The sequence below is a fragment of the Eumetopias jubatus genome, unplaced genomic scaffold, assembly GCF_037043125.1.
Source record: "Eumetopias jubatus isolate StellerSeaLion01/CBP00866 unplaced genomic scaffold, mEumJub1_p1.0 scaffold_3, whole genome shotgun sequence".
Classification (NCBI taxonomy): Eukaryota; Metazoa; Chordata; class Mammalia; order Carnivora; family Otariidae; genus Eumetopias; species Eumetopias jubatus.
In genome coordinates, this window is record NW_028274809.1 from 182,840,854 (window position 1) to 182,865,212 (window position 24,359).

The 24,359-nt window shown below is 37.9% G+C and overlaps 1 protein-coding gene across 1 annotated transcript in view; it reads left to right on the plus strand.

Moving 5' to 3' along the window:
* The first annotated feature begins 2,120 nt into the window (after positions 1–2,120).
* Positions 2,121–24,359, plus strand: part of TM9SF2 (transmembrane 9 superfamily member 2) — a 59,655-nt gene continuing 37,416 nt past the window's right edge. The window contains exons 1-4 of the mRNA XM_028112029.2: positions 2,121–2,471; positions 15,140–15,207; positions 17,455–17,548; positions 22,922–23,049. Coding sequence (XP_027967830.1) covers positions 2,301–2,471; positions 15,140–15,207; positions 17,455–17,548; positions 22,922–23,049 — 461 coding nt within the window. The 5' untranslated portion in view covers positions 2,121–2,300. The remainder of the gene's footprint in view (positions 2,472–15,139; positions 15,208–17,454; positions 17,549–22,921; positions 23,050–24,359) is intronic.

Below are 24,359 nucleotides of genomic sequence, written 5' to 3' on the forward strand. Positions count from 1 at the left end.
TGGAAAACCTGAGGTTTATTTCAGCTCTGAAAGTCTGCGATCGTAAATTCAGATTTAGAATTTCTGTGGTCCGGCCAGTTGTAGTCCTGTAGTGCTTTCCAGTTTACTTGCTCCTCGTCTCCTTCATGTGACACACGCTGCTCTAGGCTCTGGGGATGTAGAGATGTGGGAAGTAGAGACAAAGTCCTTATTCCCACAGATTTACATATAAACGGGGAGTGAGACTGTAAACATAACCACGTCAATTCCAGATAGTGACAAGCAGCGTGAAGTGTCGGGTTTAAGCAGAAGCCGAATGGTTTTGAGGGACTTAAAGATTTTATAAGATCGCTCTTGGCAAGAGTGGAAATTGAAAGGCGGGAAGTAGTTCAGGGGATCTAAGATTTTGGCCTGGACTAGGGTGTGGCTGCCGACATGGAAAGGATTTAAGTCTTGTTCAGCGCCCAGCGAGCATAACTTGTTGGACTGTATGTTGAGAGTGAGGGAATGAGACATTTAGGTTATCTCCCAGGTTTGGGTTCTTGAGCAAGGGGCAGCGGTGCCATTTCCGGAGATGGGGAAAACTGGGCGAAGAAGGGTTGGGGGTGGGCAGTGAGACAGTGAAGGTCAAGGAAAAATAAGAGTGAACAAAAATGTTACTCTTCCTTCCCTCTCCTTTCTAAATGGAAAACATCTGCTTCCTCTTACGTTGGAAATCTCTCTAACTTCAAGTACAGAATAAACCCTTTCCCCTAGGTCAAAGTGGATGTTCAACAGATATGTTCATTAAATTGCTGGAGGAAGAGGGTGCAGAGAGGAAGAATGGCCACGCTCGGGCTCCTGCTAGCTTGGCTTTTGTTATAAAAATGGCTGCGATTTCTCTGTGCTAAGCAGTGTGCTCAGCGTTTAGCATACACTTTTTTTTTTTTTTTTCATTTAATCTTCACAACAACCTTAAGAAGATGGACATTCTTTTCTCTCTTTTTTCCAGTTCTACTACCCGGGACTGGATTAATTAAGTTGCTGGAGGTCACATTCACTAGATAGTAGTTGCAAGCATTTTATCTTTCATTGTTCTGATTACTCCACAGTATAGAGCAGTGGTTCTTAACCTTTTTTGTAGAGTCATAGATCCCTCTGAAAATTTAATGAACGTTGTAAACTTTCCAGGGGGAGGAAACGTGGAAACACCCACAAGAATTTAGATAGAATCGCATGGGGATCCACTTTCCTGAATTACCCATTTAGCAAATTTGCCCATTCTTGAGCTGGAGGTACTCCGGGTTTTGATTCTTTGCTATATAGTCTAAGTGGATGCATTCTTACAAGGCTAAAGCTCAACTGAATTGATTTTATGTCACCAAAAGCAAGTTACTCCTTGAAAAATACTCAAGAAAATTCACACACAAACACAAATGCTAAGTGCCTATACAAACATGGTCATCGCGTCATTTCAATAAGGAAAGTGACAGAAACTTGCTCAAAGGTGATAGATTGCTATTTCACTAGAACTACTTTCGTCACTTAACTCTTGCCTGTCTTTCTTGGCGAAGAAATGTCAACACTATCTTCTGTTCGCCTACTCGTTTTTCTCCCCACCTCATTTCCACTCATCCTTGGAGATCTTGTTTATTCTGTGCAATCACTGTCTCACGCAAGGATGCCCCAAGGCATCCAATACTTGGAACCTGTCCGTGCAAACACCTGAGTGAGTATTTGAGACTTTCTGGCTAGTTGTTCCCCATTTGTTTCCACATCCTGCTCCCAACCAGGTTTCTTCCGTACTTCTTCCCGCCGCCAACACCGCCTCCATCCGCAGGTACTTTCTGGAGCACCAACCCTGTAACAGGGGTTGATGTGCTGCGGGAAGTGTGGGGGAGGAAACCTCGTGATTGTTATGGGAAACTGAACCAAAGCCGCAAGCTGGGGGCACGAGCCCGACAGTGAGGCGCTCCCCGACGCCCCACGGGAACTCTAAATCAGAATTTGGAATGGGACCGTGAACGCGGAAGCAGGCAACCACCTAGTCGGCCTGCTGAAAACCTGGAAAGTGGATTTCCTCCACGCTCCCTCCCGGAAACTCCTCCCGGGGCTTGCGGCCCCTCTCACTGAGCATGTGCAGGCGGCGTTGCGCATGCTCTGTGGAGCTTCGGTTCGGTTTCTGTTGCGGGACCCGCGGTGTCTACTAGCGCAACCGGAACTGTCCGTCGTGGAGCGGTCCTTGCTCAGCTCCCGCGGTCTTGTGGTCGTGTTCGGGGCTTCCCGTCCCTCCTTCCCTCTTCACCCCCTCGGCTCGGCTGTCCTTTCCCCAAACAGCCGTCATGAGCGCGAGGCTGCCGGCGTTGTCTCAACCTCGGTGGCCGGGGCCGCTGCTGCTGGTGCTGCTCCTGCTGGAGGCGGCCCCAGGCCCGCGCCCGGGCGCCGCCTTCTACCTGCCCGGCCTGGCGCCCGTCAACTTCTGCGAAGAAGAAAAAAAGAGTGACGAGTGTAAGGTGGGTGAGGCCTGGCGGACCTTGAGTGCTCTGACCGACGGGGAGCCTCCCCTTACTCAGGGAGCTGAGGTCCGAGGGGAAGGGGAAGGGGGCGTAGCCGGGATGGATCCAGTGTCCCAAGAAGTGTTTGGGTTCGGCCCGGCCGTAGAGCGGATGTTCTGGAACGGCCTCTGGGGGTAAATTCTGCGGGACTCTGTGGGCCTCAGGCTCGCCTCCCGTCTAGAGGTCCAGGTAGCACGAGCAGCTGTATTCATTTTGCCAGGAAACAGGGAGGGACTCTGTATGGCGCTCTGTTGGAGTTGGGTGCATGCAGGTCAGCAAGCATTCCACGGGTGAGTGTTCGCTCACAGCCCTGTGTCACGCACGCCAAGAGGTGGACGCCAGGTCTTCCAAATCCTTTTTATTTCATTGCTTCCCGTCTTACTCTCCTTTCTTGGAACTCGTTGTTGGTTTTGAGAGCTTGTTTCTTTCTAGGACATTGATATATTAACTTCACGCTTAGCAGTTTGTTGCTTATTTGTGAATTAGAACACCCAGAACCAAATAAACTGCATTAATAAAAAGTTGCTGTAATGGTTGAGACCGTTAATTTCTACCTTTTAAGTTAAAAAAATTTTTTTAACATGCAAAAAATTTATAAGATCCCACCAGTTAGTTTTCTCTGAGAGTGTTTTAAACGCTTAAAAGGAGCAGATGACAGGAGAAACGCGTTTTCTTCCTAGGGCAAATTTTGAAAACTTTGATCTCTTACGATCTTTACATTCAAGGTAAACTAACTGCTAGTGAAGAGGCATAGGTAACTTGATTTTAGGTTATTCGGTGTAGAGCATCACGGTGCACATAACAATTATTTTTAAGTTGCTAACACCTACCATTGGGGCATGAGCATCACTTTGAAACCATTAATAATTTTAACAATTCAAGTAATCGTTCGGCAAACTTTTACGGTCTATAAATAGGTTTATTTACTAAGTTTGATTTTATTTTTAAAAGCTGGTGTTTATTTTATTACTGCTAGCTTTACTGTAGCCATGAATTTCAAGCTTATTTTAGGGCATTAAATAAGATATTAAATTTTCCATAGCATTTTACAGTTCGTTTTTAAAATCTTGGATCTCTAAAAATGTCTAAAGATCTTTAAGGTTTACTCAAGTCAACAGTTACCACTTGAATAGTTTAACTTTCATACCCTGCAGTGCAAGAAGCTTTCACTCTTTGAGAGTTATGATTGAAAGAATGTATGTGCTTGCAAGTGGAAGAGAGAGCTAGTCTTGAAAGCACACTGGTTTTACTGTTAAATATTTTAGTAACCAACCTTTAAAACCCAGTGTTTGGTCTTTAAATTTAACGGCAGTCCTCTATTGTGATCCTCGCGCCTTAGAGACAAAAAATGTATCCCTGTCTTCTAGGGACTTCAAAGTAAAGGACATAAGCTTATGAACCGATTATTGAAATCTGATATGTTATAAAAGATGTATGTCCAAAGTGCTTTAAAACACAAATGAGGAAACATCTGTGGATTGGTGTCTTTAGCGGAAAGCTGCAGAAAGAAAGTGACATTTGAGATGGACTTTAGAAAATGAATTAAGAGTGAAATTTACAGGTGGTCTGCCTCTAAGATGATATTTGGTTTCTCAACAGGGCCTTTAAGTAGCTACTTTTAAGTTAACTTTTGTTAATTTGGGGGACGACTTTGGGATTTTTAATTTTCAAAGCTATAGGGATAAAACAGGCAAGGCAAAACTTTTTTTTTCTGAAATGTTTGGATTTCATCTTTGTTACCAGCTGCTCTCACAGTCAGTGGAAACAATTGTTAGAAGAGCAGAAAGATGGACCTTTAGCAGTTTTTTCCTACATTTGACTAACTAGGATCGAAAATTTGAAGTAAACTTTAATATATCTTCTTGTTGCCTCTCAGAGGAGAAAAACAGTAAATAGTTCAAATTTTCGTTACTTCCATCAGGGTATTGATTTTTTCCTCATATTTCATACTTAAGGAGGACAGTCATGTATATACTCTTCAGAAAAGCTGAAGGGAATTATTTTTAAAATAAATAATGAAAAGTAAAATATTGTGAGTGGGAAAAATTATTTCCAGAAGATGCTGTTAGCATGGGAAATCAGGAGTTGGATGAATTGAGTAGGACACTGATACTGTTTACATCAGTTTTTCCATCTGTAAGGTAAGGATGATCATATTTGCTTATTATCTCTTCCCCTTGAAAAGTGTTTTGCATTTGTTAGCGAAAAAGCACAATATTATTAGTTGTGATATTATAAAACATAAGTATAGAGATGAAACAAGAATATCTTCAGCATGTGTAATTTTTGTAGTGTAGTCATTGCATGTACAGTGTCCTGCATTTGGCTCACTATGTATATTATTGAGACAATCAAAAGAACCCTGAGGATTTGGTCATTTTCTCCTCCCAAAATTATTTTATGTTCAAATTACTGGCAGAGAAATAGGAGTCCAATGAACACAAAATTCTGTTTATATTGCTATAACTTCTGATTTATGATCTTTATTAGCCTTCATAAATACTGTGACTGTGTTCTGTGGATTCCTTTTTTTTTTTTAACTTACTGTCACTACATGTACATACATTTGAATATCAACATAGTGTACATTCTTACTGGTTTTTATTGGCCATATAGTATTTTATCCTGTTACTGTACTGTGGTTTGTTTAACCATTTCTTGCCAATAGGGCATTGCGATGGGTCCCAGTTTTTTTCTGTTATAAATAACTTTGCTAGAATATATTTAGCAGGAATTACATATTCCCAAATATAAAATTACTAGGTCAAAGGCAAGAAGCAATTTTGTAGTTCTATTTAATACTGCCAGGTTTCTTTCAAAAAAGATAGATTTGATTTATAATGCCTTTAGCTAAATGATTCCCTATGTCTCCAGAATATTTTATAATTTTTATTTATCTTAGTAGCAGTGTGATGGTATGGAAAACATTAACGGTGTATTACTTTCATTGCTATTAAGGTTTCTCTTTTAATTTTTTTCTTTTATTGGTCTTGTGTTAGTTTTTGAAACCATAGTAATAAAAGGATTGAACTGTGGTGTTCTTTTCCTCTAGAATTCATTTTACTTCCTTAAAACCAAGGGACAACGTGTTGACTGCAATAAATAGAACAAAACCCTGATCAGAAGTTAATAGAGCTTCACAGAGTAAAATGTGCAGTTCTAGTCTTCCTTGTAAAAGTTTTGATCATTTCAGTTAGCTGCTGCATGCTGTTTAGCTTTAGATTGGTCTTCAGTGTGCTGAGTGGCATTCTGATGGCGAATAGCTGATTAGTGAGCCGCATACTGTTGCTGCATTTAACTTTCAATTAATTGTTGGCTTGTCAACATGAATTCAGACCATCAATTAAACTCTCCGGAACATCTGCCACTTTTTTACTGTTTGATGTATAGATTGTGTTCTTAGATGAAAGATTAAGAATTTCTTTCCTGTCCAGTAAGGAAAAATGACCAAATATACCCCTCGGTGTTTAAAAAAAAAATGTTTAAATGAAGGTTTAACAATTTTTTAATAAAAAGGAAACAATCAGAATCATACTTTTTAAAAAATTGTTGTTGACACAGTTACATTAGTTTTGGGTGTGCACCGTAGTAATTGGACAACTCTACACTCTCATACAACACTATTACAGTACCATTGATTATATTCCCTGCTTTCATCCCTGCAACTTATTCATTCCATAACTGGAAGCCTGTCTCTTCCACTCCCCTTCATCCATTTTGCCCAACACCACCTCCCTTTCCCCTCTGGCAACCACCAGTATGTTCTTTGTATTTATGAATCTGTTTCTGCTTTTTTTGTTGTTTATTCCTTTGTTTTGCTTTTTAGATTACACATATGAATGAAATCATACAGTATTTGTCTTTGTCTGACTTATTTCACTTAGTATCAGACCCTCTAAGTTGTCTATAATGTTGCAAATGGCAAGATCTTACTCTTTTTTATGGCTGAGTAATATTTCTCTGTGTGTATACCACATTTTCTTTATCAGTGGACGCTTAGGTTGCTTCCATATCTTGGCTGTTATAAAAAATGCTGCAATAAACATAGGGTGCATATATATTTTCACAGTAGCATTTTCGTTTTCTTTGGGTAAATGCCCAGTAGTGGAATTACTGGATTGTATGGTGTTTCTATTTTTAATATTTTGAGGAACCTCCATCCTGTGTTCCACGGTGGCTGCAGCAGTTTATATTCCCACCAACAGTGCACAAGGGTTCCTTTTTCTCCACATCCTTGCCAACCTTGTTTCTTGTCTTCTTGATTTTAGCCATTCTGACAGGTGTGAGGTGATATCTCATTGTGGTTTTGATTGCATTTCCCTGATGGTGAGTGATGTTGAGCATCTTTTCATGTCTGTTGGCCATATGGATGTCTTTGGAAAAATGTCTATTCAGGTCATTTGCCCATTTTTTAATTAGGTTATTTTGTTTTTTAGTATTACATTGTACAAGGTCCTTTTTTCTTTTTAAAAGATTTTATTTATTTATTTTTGAGAGAGAGAAAGAGAGAGTGAGCACGAGCCAGGAGGAGAGGGGAGGACAGAGGGAGAAGTACACTCCCTGCTGAGCAGGGAGCTTGATGCGAGACTCAATCCCAGGACCCTGGGATCATGACCCGAGTCGAAGGCGATGCTTAACTGACTGAGCCACACAGGTGCCCTACAAGGTCTTTATATAATATTTTGGATATTAACGGATATATCTTTTATCGGATATATCTTCTCCACTCAGTAGGTTTTCTTTTCATTTTGTTGGTGGTTTCCTTTGCTGTGCAAAAGTTTTGTAGTTCAGTGTAGTCCCAACAGTTTATTTTTGCTTTTGTTTCCCTTGCCTAGGGAAACATATCTGTAAATATGTTGCTAAGGCTGATGTCAAAGAGATTACTGCCTATGTTTTCTTCTAGTTTTGTGATTTCAGGTCTCACATTTAGATCTTTAATCTATTTTGAGTTTCTTTTTGTGTATGGTATAAGAAAGTGGTCCAGTCTTCCAAGCACCATTTATTGAAGAGACTGTCTTTTCCCTGTTGTAAATTCCTGCCTCCTTTGTCATAGATTAATTGACCATATAAGTGTGGGTTTATTTCTGGGGTCTTTATCCTGTTGCATTGATCTGTGTGTTTTTGTGCCAGGATCATACTGTTTTGATTACTGTAGCTTTGTAGTATGTCTTGAAATCTGAGATTGCTGAATCCTGTAGCTTTGTTCTTCTCCAGATTACTTTGGCTATTCAGGGTCTTTTGTGGTTCCATATGAATTTTAGGTTTATTTGTTCTAGTTCTGTGAAAAATACTACTGGTATTTTGATAGGGATTACATTGAATCTATAGATTGCTTTAGGTAGTATGGACATTTTAACAATATTTTTCTTTTTTTTAATTTTCTTTTAAATTTTTATTCAAATTCCAGCTAGGTAACATACAGTGTACTATTAGTTTCAGGTGTACAAATTAGTGACTCGACACTTACATACAACATGTTAACAATATTTTTCTAGTCCATGAGCATGATATATCTTTCCATTTGTGTCATCTTCAGTTTCTTTTATCAGTGCTCTATAGTTTTCAGAGTACAGGTCTTTCACGTGCTTTGTTAAGGTTATTTCTAGGTATTTTATTCTGTTGGGGGTAATTGTAAATGGCATTGTTTTCTTAATTTCCCTTTCTGCTACTTCATTAGTGAATAGAACCGTGACAGATTTCTGTATATTGTGTCCTGCAACTTTACTGAATTCATTTATTACTTATGATAGTTTTTTGGTGGAGTCCTTAAGGTTTTAGGTATAGTATCACGTCATCTGTTATAGTGACAGTTTTACCAGAATTAGACTTTTAAATGTTCTTTCTTGGTAGTTATGTTTAGAAATGTTTAATAAATTGTGTGTCTGTTATTTTGGGAGCAATTGCCTCTAAATATGGAAGAAGTAAAATTGAAAAAAGCCGTTCTAAATGTTGCTTTGAACAGACATACTGTGTATTTTACTTGTTTTAATTTGACCGTAGATATAGTTTGAAGATTTTAAAATATCTTAAAAAATACAATTACATTTGAACTTATTGATAAAATTGATAAATATTTATTTATTGGTATTTAGTTTCACATTATCAGAGTTTTCTCTGGAATAAGAGATTGATTCTTAGCTTCTGGAAACTAATCAGTGTATGTGGGTTACTGATAATGTTTCAAATATGAAATTTGGCGTGGAATGATTTTGATTATGATAAATTCGCATTCCAACAGCTGTTTTTCTTTTCTGTGGAAAAAGTATGTGGAGCTTAGAAAGTTTGCCTTCAGAAATTAAATTTTTTGAATAAAATTATTGTAAAACTGAGATTGTTCATTATAGTGGATCTGAGAGCTATGATTGGGAAAGCAAGCAAGGTCGATATGAATAAAATACTGTCCTGCTGCTTTTGGCTCTCCACAAAGGGAAGCCCTTCGAAAGGTGTATTTTTGAACATCTGAAACAAAGCCACAGACATGTGCTTTGTACCCCCCACCCCACACACATAAATTCTAGAAGCTGGTCTGTGCTCTGTGGACCTTAGAGCCCGGTTCCTGAAGCTCTTACTTATTCTTCCTTGCACTTTTTTCATCAGTGTCCTATCAGTAAGTGTTGTAGTTAATTGTAGCTACTTTAAATGTGCTCTACAAAGTTACAAGGTCTTTCTCTGTTGCCATTAAAATTAACTAAGTATTGATGAAAGGCTTTGGAGGAAACTTGTGAAATATATTTTCTTTGCTCTTATTCTCAACTTTCAAACCTATTTCTCACCTATACTAATAATAACAACGATAAAGACTGCAGTTTGTGTACTTTGTGGATGCCTTAGTTAATCCTCAGAACAATCCTGTGATTTGTAAATGGGGAAACTGAAGCTGAATAAGATTAACTCTCTCAAATGTATATACCTAGTAAGTGGTGAAGCAAAGATGCAGCTCCTAGAGTTTCTGATTCTGAAGGTTGAGCTCTTCACACCACGTTGGGGTACTGCTGTTTCTTCCATGCTGAATACTCTACTCTCTACCTCTTCTGCCTCGCCCTGGAGATCCCTGGCTGCTAATTATCCTTGACTTCCTTAATTGATGCAGTTTTAACCTGTGTGACCAATTTTTAAGTAGTCAGATTTTGTATTTATTCTTTTATTTGATACAATCTAAAGTTGAAATTCTATTTTTCAGTGAGATGGGGATAGAAGGAAGAACCTTAGTATCTAGGAGATCAGCTTCTGGGCATTGCTGGTCAGATAACTCAAAGTTCATGAGCATCCATTTATGTGTTCCAGCATTTCCATTGGGATTGTTTTATTGGGTCTGAGTTAAGATTTCCTCTCTTCAAAATTTTTCCTGCAGTGGACTCCTCCAATATTAAGCATTTGTCCATAGTTTTCCTTTTCTGTGGCTGTGCCTTGGTATCTCAGAGCTTTTTGTGACTAGTCACTTGCTTTGATTCTTGTTCAGAATCACATTTCTTCCCAGAATATTTCTTTCTACCTTGAAAACCAGTTGTAGATGGGGTTGGGACCGATGTGATGGAAGGTAAAGTGGAATAAAAGCAAAACCAAAGGAACAAGGAAATAGGAAAAAAAAAAATGCAGCCCTGTGGCATGGCACACATGGCTTAAAGCAATAAAACAAAGTGTAGTTGTGACCGAAGCTGGGATCAGATGTAGAACGGGTTCGTTAGGACCAGAAAAAAATTGTACATTTGGGAGGAGAAGGATTCAGAAGGGAGGCCATAGCACTCTAAATTAAATAAACCATTTCCATAAAAAATTTCTTAGGGTGGGATTTAATTAGTCTTCCTTTGTCTAAGTCTTGCTTTAGGATTTATCTGTAACTTCCTTAAAAAGTTTAATGTTGTCACAACTTTCCATGCTTGTAATAACTCAGTTTGGGATACTTTGAAAGCAGGAATGTGAGGTAAGTAACCTTTAAAGCTCTTTCTGGTTATGTCAGAGATATTTTAGAGTTGGCTGACTCTATTTAAGGCAAATTTCCAGAAGGAGATGCACTTAATTAACTTTTGGATGGGAAATAAAGATATTTAGAGTGGAAAGTGACCCTAAAATTAACCAAATACTGTCCTTTCGTAGCATATTGCTATTTTAAGGATATCAGTCAATCAATCCCTTGGGTTTCAGTAACTACCCCAAGAACTTATAAATAGCTTTGTCATTTTTTTCTTTTACTTTCTTGAATGTCTGTTTTGTCTCTTCACCTGGATTAGAAATTCTTCAAAGGCAAGTGTTCATGTCTTTTGTATTATTATATCACTCATGATGTCTAGTATTGTGGCCACTAAATAAATGTGTCAAGTGAATGACTTTCTCATGGTTGTTCAGGATTTTTTGTTCTTGGGAATATTCTTCAGTTTTCATGTACATTGCCTATTCTGTTTCCTCTTATTTAATACTTATTTTGAAGTCATCTTTCCTAGTCTAGAACAGCTTTCCATGCTAAATTTTACTCTTTTGTCTTTATTTCTTACTGCTCTGATTTGGCTTTTGTTGCTTTATAGGAAGAATAAAGTCTACTCTCAACTTTAAAGCCTTTTCTTTTTCCAACTTTTAATTGTGACAGTCTTCAAAATTCAAAAAAGTTGACAGAATAGTATAATGATCACCTGTATATCCATCTAGACCTCTAGAGCCAACAGTTGATTATATTTTTCCTATTTGTTTTACGCGTGTGTGTGTTTATATTTTTAGGGGTGAATGTCATGATGTGTGTAGCATACTTTTGCCATTCGTGAAACCACATGAACTCACTAGCAGTCTCATCTCCTTCCAATTTTTAACATTTTTCTCTACTGCCATATTACAAGGATTTTGTTCATTAAAGCAGTTTTATTTATTTATTTATTATTTTTGAGAAAGAGCATGTGCGCAAGCAGGTGGGGGGTGCAGAGGGAGAGGGAGAGAAAATCTCAAGCAGGCTCTGTGCCCAGCATGGAGCCCGATGCTGGGCTCGATCTCACAACCCTGAGATCATGACCTGAGTGAGCTGAAACCAAGAGTCAGAAGCTTAACCGATTGAGCCACTCAGGTGTCCCTACAAGGATCTCATTCTTAAAATATTATTGAAATTTCTTTGTTTCAGTATAAGATTTGATATTTAAAATATAGAGTATTATAAATGTAGCATCTTTTTTTTTTTTAAGATTTTTTTTTTTATTTATTTATTTGACAGAGAGAGAGAGACAGTAAGAGAGGGAACACAAGCAGGGGGAGCGGGAGAGGGAGAAGCAGGCTTCCCTCCAAGCAGGAAGCCCCATGTGGGGCTCGATCCCAGGACCCTGGGATCATGACCTGAGCCGAAGGCAGACGCTTAACCGACTGAGCCACCCAGGCGCCCCATAAATGTAGCATCTTTACAAATATGTTGTAAATTGCTCTATTCTTTGTTAAAGATTTCATTAAATGTAATTTGCATTTCTTAGCATTTTGTGAGACAATAATTCTTAAATTTTCAGATTCTCACAATTTAAAGGAAGAATGAAAGTGCTACAGAAATAGCCAGGATGAATTGAATATCCAAGGTGTGGTTTTTTTTTTTTTTTTTAAGATTTTATTTATTTGTTAGAGCATGGGTGAGAGAGAGAGAGAGAGAGAGAGAGAGAGTGAGCAAGGGTACAAGCAGGGGGAGCTGCAGGCAGAGGGAGAAGCAGGCTCCCTGCTGAGCAAGGAGCCTGATGCGGGACTCTATCCCAGGGCACTGGGAGCATGACCTGAGCCGAAGGCAGACGCTTAACCGACTGAGCCACCCAGGTGTCCCTCCAAGGTGTGTTTTGATTAGTCCACTGAATAATAGAAAAAAATCCATAACTTAGTGATCATATTTGTGATAGACTAACTTTCTTGTAAAAGTAAGTGTGGAAAAGCGTCAGAAGAGACAAGAAGGAAGAGAAGTAGAGGACTGAGAGCAGCAGAAATTAAAAGTGATGGTCGTGGCACTTGAGTTTCCTCACTTTTTTTTGAGTTAGCAGTCCAGCTTTTGAACTTATTTCCTTGTCTTAAAGTAGAGCAAGTAATCCCTAGCTCATAAGGTTATTATGAGAATTGTGCTTGATAATTATCATCTTCCCCCTTCCCTAGACTAATAGCTAAGAAAAGAGTAATGAATTGGCATAAACAGTAGATCAGAAGGCTGTTGCCTTAGTGTCCTTTTATGGGACGGGGGGGGGGGGGGGGGCCTCAAGGTTATCCTTATACTGATAAATATTCAGATTCAGGAATGTCTGTTTTCTCTGAAATAGTAATAGTAGCAATGTTTATTTAATCATTTACCTTATAGTTATTGTGTACCAACTATGGACCAGCTTCTATATTCTTATCTGTTTTATTATCACCTCATACATTTGTCACATTCAAAATTACTACTTGACCAAAAGCACATATTTATTAAGAGTAAATTTAGGATTTGAAATGAACTGAGCAATCTGGTACTATGCTGCCTCTAGACTGAATTTGTGTTCCCTACTTGTTTATGTGTTGTGTGTAAAAATTAATTTTGTTTTTAGGTGAAAGATTTATAAGAAGAATTGTTCTTTGGAGTTTGTTATTTTGGAAAAATTTGTGGGCAGCCCCTAATATAGACATCCTTATAAATCACAAAGCAAGGCTAAAACATATGTTTACTCACACCTTTATTATGAGTAGAATGTGAAGCTACTTCACCAGATTAGGAAAAATTGACAGATACGGTAAATTTAATGGGAATTAGATTTTAAAGGGGAGAGAGAGGCAAAGTGTGTGGGGGAATAGGCAGAGAGAGAGGGAGAAGCAGACTCCCCGCTGAGTGCAGAGCCCAGCTCAGGGCTCCATCCCCAGGACCCTGAGATCATGACTTGAGCCGAAATCAAGAGGCCGTCGCTCAACTAAGTCACCCAGGCGCCCCTAGCTCTAACCACATTTTAAGTGACAGATGGCCACATGTGTATTTGACAGTGCACATGAGAATATGTCCATCATTGGGGCGCCTGGGTGGCTCAGTCATTAAGCGTATGCCTTCGGCTCAGGTCAGGATCGAGCCCCGCATCGGGCTCCCTGCTCAGAGGGAAACCTGCTTCTCCCTCTCCCACTCCCCCTGCTTGTGTTCCCACTCTAGCTGTCTCTCTCTGTCACATAAATAAATAAAATCTTAAAAAAAAAAAAAAAGAATATGTCCATCATTGCTTAAAGTTCTATTGGACATTGTCGCATAATGGTAAATACTTAGTACTTTGTACCAAGCACTGCTCTTGAATCTTCTCAAAACCATTCAAAGCAAGGGTTATTATTCCATCCTACAAAGGAAAAAAGTTGAGTGAAGAAACTTACCCAAGATCACACAGCTAGTAAATGTCATAGTCAGGATTTAAACTCAGGCAACCTACCTTCAAAGTCTTTGTTCTTGATCACTTTATACTGAGAGAGTAAGGAATAGGCTTAATTGTGGCACAGGGGATTTAACTTCTGTGGTGGAAATGTCGCTCTTACAGATTTTTGAAACTTAAAACCTAGAAAGTTCCATAGAATATAATAGCTGTATTCCTTCCTAGAAAGAAATCTAGAGATGTGAACTGGATTAGCTTTTTAGAAACCTTTCAGTCTTCATGAAGATATATTAAATAGGGTGTTTAGATTCTGAAGTGTCCTCATAGCAGTGCTGACCCCTTATAATTAGTGAAAATTATTTTGGCAGAGTAAGCCATCAACTGGGAATTTTGCCTTCACAGCAGTTACTTATATTTGTGTTAATTATTCAGGCATTCTGTAATCCGTAAATGTCATGTCTCGTTATCTTTTTAGCTAAAATGACTAATGACAAAGAATATTTTATGCACGGAGACAGTTTAATTTTTTGTATGTGTTTGAGGCAGTGTGCCGTTGAGCAATTTCATTTGCTTACAATTTTTAGGGATTGCACATGATACTGTTCTCATTACTGTATATAGAGGCTGGTGTCTTATCTTACACTGTATATCAGGAATATTGGGTGAGCATTTATTTTAGCAGATGAGCAGTGTAGTTTAGGCATTCCCTATTCTGAATATCATTAAATTCATTTGTTTTTATTCATTTAACAAATATATAGCACTTTTTGTTTTAGTCACTGAAGTTCTTTATAAATGTTAACTCATTTAATCCTCATACACTTCTTTCTCTTTTGCTCTCTCAATAAATAAGTAAATAAATGAATAAATAAATATTGGGAGGGGAAAGGAGTGGCCCCTGGGTGGCTCAGTCAGTTAAGCTTCTGAATCTTGGTTTCAGCTCAGGTAATGATCTCATGGGTTGTGAGATTGATCCCTGCATGGGGCTCCGCACTCAGTGAAGAGTCTGCTTGAAGATTCTCTCCTTCTGCCCCTCCCCCACTCACACACACTCACCTCCTCTCTCTCTCTTTCTCTCTCAAATAAGTAAATCTTAAAAAAAATTATTGGGGGTATTTGCAACTCTTAAAAATATTTTGTTGTAATTTAATTGCATATAAGTCTACTCAGTGAATGGATGTATAGGAGAAATGTTTAAATATCATAAAATTCTACATTTCAAACATGTCAAATTCTTTTTCAGTTCTAAGCATGACTTAAGTTTTGATCTCTATTTGTTTATATTCTAATTCTGTGTTTCTTCATTTTCAGGCTGAAATAGAACTATTCGTGAACAGGCTTGATTCAGTGGAATCTGTTCTTCCTTATGAATATACGGCGTAAGTTTTTCAACTTGGTTTTTATAAAATTGTATTGACTCATCAGAATTTTGTACTTTTAAATACTTTCTTCACAGTTTTGGACGAATTCATATGTATTTTATTTTATTTATTTATTTATTTTTTAAAGATTTTATTTATTTATTTGACAGAGAGAGATACAGCAAGAGAGGGAACACAAGCAAGGGGAGTGGGAGATGGAGAAGCAGGCTCCCTGCTGAGCAGGGATCCCGATGTGGGGCTCGATCCCAGGACCCTGAGATCATGACCTGAGCCAAAAGCAGACGCTTAACGACTGAGCCACCCAGGCGCCCCTCATATGTATTTTAAACATGTACAAGGCCTGGAAACATTTTTTAAGGGGTATCCTTTATTTCCAAGGTAGTTAAAATGAAACATGATCTTTTTTCAATACAGTGGAAGCACCAACTGAAACAATGGATTTCCTTTTTTATCTGAGTGGACAAAAAGGCATTGTGTTTTCTTTAAATTTTTTAATTATAAAAAACCCCACACGGAGTTTTAAACAAAATTCTTATATCCCACATAATCCCCAGAAACAATTGTTTTCTGCTCCTCCACATATTTTAATGTACCTAACCACATCTATACATTTTTGTTTTAAACAAAAAGTGGTTTTGCACCTTTTTCTCACTAGGTCTATTGTGGGCATCTTTCCATGTTAATACACAGCTACAGTTACCTTAGTCTTTTTTGTAGCAGTTTATTCTTTTTTCTTTCTCCTTTTTTTTAAGATTTATTTATTTCTTTTAGAGAGAGCATGAGCATGAGCGGGAGGGGCAGAGGGAAAGGGAGAGAGAATCCCAAGCAGACTTTGTGCTGAGTGTGGAGCCTGACAGGGGGCTTGATCCCACAACCCTGAGACCATGACCTAAGCCAAAACCAAGAGTCAGACGCTTAACCAACTGTGCCACCCAGGTGCCCCTCTTTTTTTTTTTTAAAGTAAGCTGTCACCCAGTGTGGGGCTTGAACTCATGACCCTGAGGAGAGATCAAGAGTCTCATGCTCTATCAACTGAGCCAGCCAGGTGCCCCTGTGTATTATTTCTTTGTAGAGATTGTATAGAGTCGTATATGACTAATTCTTTGTCTATGAACGTTTGTTTTCATTTTTTGATATGAAATATGCTGCATAAATTTGCTTTATTCATTTGACCACTATATACCATATTAAGTATAAAGCATAGTTCTTAAATTTTAGTTGGCTTGTAAGTTTCTGTGGTATCTATAAGTTTTAAAAGAAAATGTGTTTTCTGTAGAGAAAAGCACACACCAAAAAGTAAGACTATCCTATAAGAATCCATATGCCTAAATATGTATAAGAAGAGAGTATAACATTCATGAATTCATGGACCATCATTTCTGTAACTATTAGAGACTTAAATGCTCTAGTTTTTGTTTCTTTTGTTTTGTGAAATAAATGTATCTCCTTATTCTTTGTGGTTATTCCTGGGAAAACTCAGTGATCTCTTACATCCAGTACATGGAAAGTCTTCATTTGATCATTTCGCAGCCCCAGTTTTTTATTACCTGAGATTCATCTTTCTCTTAGTCATCTCATCTGTAGCCGTCGTACTCTCATATCATCCCAGAATGAACGTAGAACTGTTCTTTAATCTCCTGTAGCAAAGCTGAAATTTAGCTGTGATGTTTAAAGAAAACTTTATTAAAATCTGGTTAATAATACAAGGGAATTACAGAGAGGCTTGCAACTGACTGATTATGGCTTCTCCACAAGTTCATGTTCTCTAGGGTCTGTCTTGCCATGCTTCTGATGTTGGGATGTGTTGGCCAGTGTATCAAGATGAGGCAGAAACCCAGGGAACTTTGACACATCTTCCTGAAATGTCATTATTTTGTAAAACTTTGGATTAGGAAGTTACAACAAAAGGAGATAAGTTAGCAAAATTCACTTGAAAAATAAGGATGTAAATAATTTTATCATTGGAATGAACAAAAATAATGTCAGTTTTTTAAATTCTATAATTTACATCTTCAAAAAGATAGTAAGACATCAAAGTATTCTCAGGCCTAATTTTCTGATGTTTTGGTTTTTTGGCGGGGGAAATGTACATGGGACTTGGAGTGTAACTTTCTTATTCTTTGACTAGAGCTACTGGAATGATCAGTACTTAATCTGCCCTCTAGATTGGCTAGGAGTTTGATATTTCATTGTTTCCTTTTATGTGTAAAAGCTTAAATACTCTTCCCCCTCCCCCCCCCCCAGGTTTGATTTTTGCCAAGCATCAGAAGGAAAACGCCCATCTGAAAATCTTGGTCAGGTATTATTCGGGGAAAGAATTGAACCTTCACCATATAAGGTTTGTATTCAGTGTTATATAGAAGTTATTCAGTTGCTTCTTTCATTCCTTTTTTTTCTTTCTTTTTTTTTTTTTCTTTTTTTCCTACAGAAAAGCCTGAGATAACTTAGCTCTCATAGCTAAGGAGGTTTTCATTTTTCTTTTACCTCTGGAAATAATTTGTTAAACTCATAGTTTGGAAGGATCCCTCTCCTCACGTTATGTCATGGATAAGTTTGTCTTAACACACATTCATATACCAGTATTATAAATGATAAGGATAATACTCCAACCCCCTACCTCACCTTCAGAGGGACCAGAAACCCAGCCTTCAGTCATGAAAAGTGGCCCCAGCAGCTCCGCATTTCCTTCCCCCCCGCTTTGGGAACAGTATTCATACATATTATACATATTGCCTCTTAGCAAATACAGCACTACTTGGGCTCCCCCATTGGGTTTTGGGAAAGCTAACCTTTCTCTTTTGACCATTGAAAGTATGTTTGGAATGTTCTCAGTACATTTTTAGGACATCAGTTAAACCAAATTCAGCACAATATGATTCTCTTCAATATATGTGCTTCATCATCACCCAGAATTATTCTACCTTTTAAATCTCTTAACACTTAAGCCTGTTTTCCTTCCACGTTGCACGGTCTCCTGTTCATTTTTTTTTTTAGTTAACATATAATGTATTATTTGTTTCAGGGTTACAGGTCTACCCCTGTTCATTTTATATCTGCTCTCCTGCTACACAAAGAATAATACTCACTCTCTTTTACAAAAATTAAACTTGTTTATAATAATAGTGTACTGCCATATAAAAACTTAAATGGTAAAGAATAATATAAAGTGAAAAGCAGGACTATCTTTCCCCCAGTTTCACATCACAGTTTTTTGTTAATCTTTCCTGAAATTTTCCATGCACTTACAAGCACATGTAAATAAAATTAGATTTACTTGTTTATGGTTTAACATATTATTCTGCACTGTGCATTTTTCCTTTAACTCTCTACTTTGGGCATTTGTCTGCACGAACACATTTGTTTCAATCGCTGTAACTTGACTCCCAAATTTTATTACCCAGCCTAATTCTTCCCGCAGAGTCTCATCCTTGTCTTCTATGACTTAGACCCTATGGTTAGCTGCCTTCTCTGCTTTCTCACTAAACACTGCCATCTATTTTTCTTGGCACTTCATTGCACTGAGCATCTGTCCAGCAAATCCGCACACCTAAAGTGGTCCCACTACCCATCTTAGTCCCTCTAGCACTGTACTGCACTGTGAAGCACTGGGGAAAAGACACAGAGTTTGCTAGTTTAATCCACATAATTATACAAGTTTACAGTTTTCAACCATAAGTCCTCTTAAAATACTGCAATTTAAAATTTTCTACCCTAATGATACCAGTAATTTAAAATTTTTTTCAAAGACAGGGGTGCCTGGGTGGCTCATTCGGTTAAGCATTTGCCTTGGGCTTAGGTCATGATCCCACATTGGGCTCCCTGCAGGGAGTCTGCTTCTCTTTCTGCCCCTCACCCTGCTTGTGCTCTCTCGCTCTCTCTCGTTCGCTTTCTCTCTCGCGCTCTCACTCAAATAAATAAAAACTTTAATTTTTTTTTTAATTTTCAAAGACCGATTTGAAGGCATATGGGATGAAGTTATTGGGGAGAAAATGCACTCAAAGTGTATAGACATGGGTGTTACTAAACAGGGCAAACATATTAATTACCTCTCATCTTAATTGTGTATCACTCCCTGATGTGATATTTTGAAAGATTACTTTGGAAGTTATTACATTGCTTTTATTGGAGAGGGTGATTTTCAAGCAGATTTATTAAATTATACCATCAACTTAAGATATTCCTGTGGTGTCTCAGCCCCATCATTCTGTTCAGTGATGCCTTCGCCTTGAGAAATGATGGAAGAGAAGAGTATCAATAACATCTTCAGTGAACTTGAAGGGATAGCAGGAGTTTCTTGCAGTAGACAGCCCATAGCAGATAAACAGAGGGAAGGCCAATAAAATATTCAAAACCCTGGAGAAGTTTTGTCCCTTTGGGGTAGAATTTAAAGGCAAATTATTCCATGGTAGGCTTCCATCCAGGGTATATTTATTTACAGGGAAAGACAGCCTTGCTTATACAAAGGACCCTTCTTTTAGGCCTACTGCTTTGCAGATTTAATTGTGAATCAGGAGTTGGGGTAAAATAGGAGAACAGGAATGCTTCAAAATGAAGAAAGATGTGCATCTAACATTTTCTATGAGTTTCCTAGAATTTTTTAGGATCAAGATTAAATCTTTAAGTCCCAATCTTAAAGTGACAGAGCAGGCATTTCTTAAGACCAAGGCATAGGTAAACAGAAATATGGGGCTGAGGGGCACCTGGGTGGCTCAGTCGTTAAGCGTCTGCCTTCGGCTCAGGTCATGATCCCAGGTCCTGGGATTGAGCCCCACATCAGGCTCCCTGCTCCACGGGAAGCCTGCTTCTCCCTCTCACACTCCCCTTGCTTGTGTTCCCTCTCTCGCTGTGTCTCTCTCTCTGTCAAATAAATAAATAAAATCTTTTAAAAAATTAAAAAAAAAAAAGAAAAATATGGGGCTGAGAGATTAGATTTGTCCAAGCCAACCATAAATGTATTGACCCATTTTTTTAAAAAAAAAGATTTTATTTATTAGAGACAGTGAGAAACAGCATGAGAGGGGAGAGGGTCAGAGGGAGAAGCAGGCTCCCTGCTCAAGGTGGGACTCGATCCCAGGACTCCAGGATCATGACCTGAGCCAAAGGCAGTCGCTTAACCAACTGAGCCACCCAGGTGCCCAGACCCATATTTTTCAGTATTGATTCTTTGTCCTTTATTTTCACTGAATTTTTCCTTATTTTAGGATCTGCAGTAACAACCAGAAACAAAACAAAACCCCAAAGCTGCTTTGCTATCTTTTATTTATGAATTCTGTTGAGGTCAGAAAAACAGCAGTGCCAGGTTGTGTGTGTTATGTGAAGCTGGAGCCACATTCAGTCCCAAATCTAACCAATCATATTCATTCATTTACCCAGTTAACATGTTTGTGCCAGGCATTGTGGTAGGTGTGGCATACAGCAGAGACCAGAGACAAAAATCTCTGCCTTCATGGGTCTTATATTCTGATGAGGAGAAGGAAACAAAATGAATTACTAAAATATATAGTGTATCAGTTGCTGATGGAAAAACTATCAAAAAATAAATCAGGGAAGGTGGGTGGAGAATTGGCAATTTTAAATGGGCCAGTGAAAGTCTTGTGAGGTGATATTTGAGCAAAAGACCTGAAGCAAGTAAGGGAGTGAGCCATGTGAATATCTGGGAAAATGTTCTCTGTGAAGAAAGCAGCAAATGCAATGGTCTTAAGGTGTCAGCTTGCCTGGTGTGCTCAAGGTACAGAAAAAAGTTGGTGTGACTTGAGCAAATGAGCAAGATAGAGAATAGCAGGAAATGGGGGCAAAGAAGCAGTGAGACCAAATCACATAGTAACTCATAGGCCACTGTAAAGACTTTGGCCTGTATATCTGAGCAAGATGGTTAGAACTGAAGGGTTTTGAGTAGGCTTAGATTTTGATAGGATCACTAACTAGGGCTGGACCATGGGAGAGAGAGCAAGGAGAGAAGAGGGGAGACCGGTTAGGAGGATCTCAAAATCATTGAGATATGTATGACCTGAGAGTAGCTCAGACCATGGGGTAGACAGGTAGGTGTTGTGAAGTGGTCAAAATCTCAGAAACTGGTTACATTTTGAAGGTGGGGTAAGCGCAACAGGATTTGCTGAGGGATAGGATGTGGGATGTGGGGTGTGAACTTTCTGTTTTCTAGAATGGGACAGTCTCTGGGAAGAGCAGGTTTGGGGGGAATGGGAAATTAGGCATCTAATTAAGGATGTGAAATAAACACTTGAATATATGTGTCTGGAATTTGGAGGAGGGGTTCAGGCTAGATCTATACCTTTGAGAATCATCATTAGTGTGTAAATGGTATTTAAAGCCAGGAATTGATGAAATCCTCAAGGGGGAGTGGGTATAGATAATGAAGAGAAGGATTCCAAGGATTGAGCCTTGGGGCACTTGGTGTTACTAGGTCACAAGATGAAGATTCAGCGAAGGAGACTACCTCAAAGTTGGGAGGATTACATGAGTTAATAAATGTTTATTATTATGATTAAACATCCTCTCTAGTTTTGCTATTTTCCTTCACAATTGAACACACAGTTGACTTGCCTAAACCCAGTAAGCATTGGATTGATTTGCCACTTTCCGTATAACTAGTAATGTCTATCTCTGCTTAATTTAAATTTGACACCTATCCCTCTGATTCCTTAGTATGTGTACTTTTTTTTTCATTTTCCTCTCTTTAAAAAGGTACCTACAAGATGCATATAAGGTTAAGAATATTAAATAATTGTACAGACATTGCTACATTTACAGAAGTAGCAATGCACCAAAACTAAACTCTTGGCTGACAGGTGGCAGCAGTGGGCTACACTTGAAGCATTTGCTTCTCAGCTGATGCACAGAAACCTGCTTAGGTGTTTTAATAATGTACAAAACAATGGACTACTTAAAAGTGAAACATATGCAAGTTTTTTTTAACCACCTGTAATAAAGTTTGAGTGTATTGAATGGTATACAATTATGGACTATAATTAGTTTATAAAGTAAATTATAGCCTTTAGAAAACTAGGAAATACATTTTTAAAATGAAGCCATAAATGGATCCTGATAAAGTAAACTTATATTATGAATACCATTATTTTTACACACATGAAATAAGTCCTAGACTCCAAAATTGGAGGACTCCTTAGTTTTTTAACTTTTAAATTATCAGTTACTATTTGTTTCAATTTTATTATTAAATAAGATCCTGAAAATTCACAGCCTTTTCAAATGTGAGTAAAATCATGTTTACCCTGATTTTTAGACATCCAAGTCTGACTTTTTCTTGTATCATCATGGTCTGTTACTGCTGAATCTCTCTTACCTGGCACAAGGGGGCACTTAACAAATATCCATCAAATGACTATATGGACATAGAAACTTGTCTGCTTATTACTAGAAAGACTGATGTTCCATTTTGTTCTGCATGTAGTTTTTTTCCCCTTCTAGGATTCAGTTACATTTAAAAGGTGGGTGGATTGAAATTACCAAAAATAAAAATAAAAACTATTACTTATCAAAAGAAAAATTGATTTAAATTTTTAGAGAAACAGTAAGATTAAAATTTAAATGTGATTGAGCAATGAGAAATTTAAAAAATATTATCAATATTAGTGCATTGAAGTAATTTCACGAGACTAGTATTTTTACTCATGGCATAGGTGTGAAGGACCTAGATATTTTTTAATTTGCTTTTCACTTTATTTTAATACAGTTTACATTTAATAAGGAGGAGACCTGCAAGCTTGTCTGTACGAAAACATACCATACAGAGAAAGCTGAAGACAAACAAAAGTTAGAATTCTTGAAAAAAAGCATGTTACTGAATTATCAACATCACTGGTAAGACATGGAGATTTTAGACTTTTGTTATTTTCCATTCTTAGATGCCACCTGTTTCATTGAATATATAAATTACTTCATTAACTCTATAAAATATAGCAAATCAATTGATTTCCCTTTTTTGTTGCTAGTAATAGCATGAAGTATGACTTCCACTTGACAAGGATTACTAAGGTTGATGGCTTACAATATCATCTCTTAACTGCTTAGATTACTGTAATATTTGGTACTTCTTTTGGTACATAGACTGGTACCTAGGGCACCCTTCTTTTTCATATGTAGTTAACAAGAGCATATTTATGCTTTGAGAGAAGGACCTGGATAGGTCATCTAGAAAAATACTGTTATTTTATACTTGTAGGCCATGAAAAAGACCATGGGAAAACAAACTTAAACTATATTTGATGTTTGATAAATAGCATCTATTGCAAATAAAACACTTGGATTTTGAGTAACCTGTTCTTTATTTTATACACATGGTGTTACACTAACTAGGTCTCTGCCAGTTTGTGTTGTAATCAAAAAAGCATGTAAACCTATTTTATTTTTGATTCTAAAGTAGTAGTGACTCAAAAAAATAAAAGTAGTATTGAGTCACTATACAGAATTCAGATGTGGAATATTTAGAAAAGGGTCTAAAGGGCCAACTTTTCAAGTGTAATCATTATTATTCTTCCAGATAATTTTGCTGACAAATGCCTTTATTCTATGTGGAGTCCTAACTTACAAATGTTTTGCCTCTTCTAAAAAGTGTAACGTGTTGGAGGTAGTGAACAGAAAGACTGTCTTCATGTACTTCCTTTTGAATGTTTGTCCTATCAGTATCTCAGATTGACTCATTTGCCCACACTGAGGGAGGTTAGGAACTATTGATCTCAGTTTGACATGCCCAGATCCTATGGTTCGAAACTGTGCTTGGAGCCTATCATTCTGTCCCTTCTCCCTTCCATATACACAGAACAAAAAAGTCCTAGGGAGGGGCAGCCTTGGGTCACTTACCCATCCATGAACTAGTCTGTGATTAGAGGGATTCACTCTGATTGGCCAGATGGGTAGAATCTGATTCAGTCGGCTGAACCATATAGGAACAAGTTTCTCATAGCAGGGCACTGTTAGAATAAGGAAGGAAACTTGCCTGATTACACTTGTGTCATCTTCTTCCTCTTGTGACCCTCAGTGTAAATAGGAACTTGAAATCTCCTCATTTCTTTGGTTTCTAGTAAACCAAGAGCTTTTTTCTTCTAGGCTACTATGAGAATACTATGTAATTGCTGAATCAGTATAACTTGGGGTACATTTGCTTATTCATA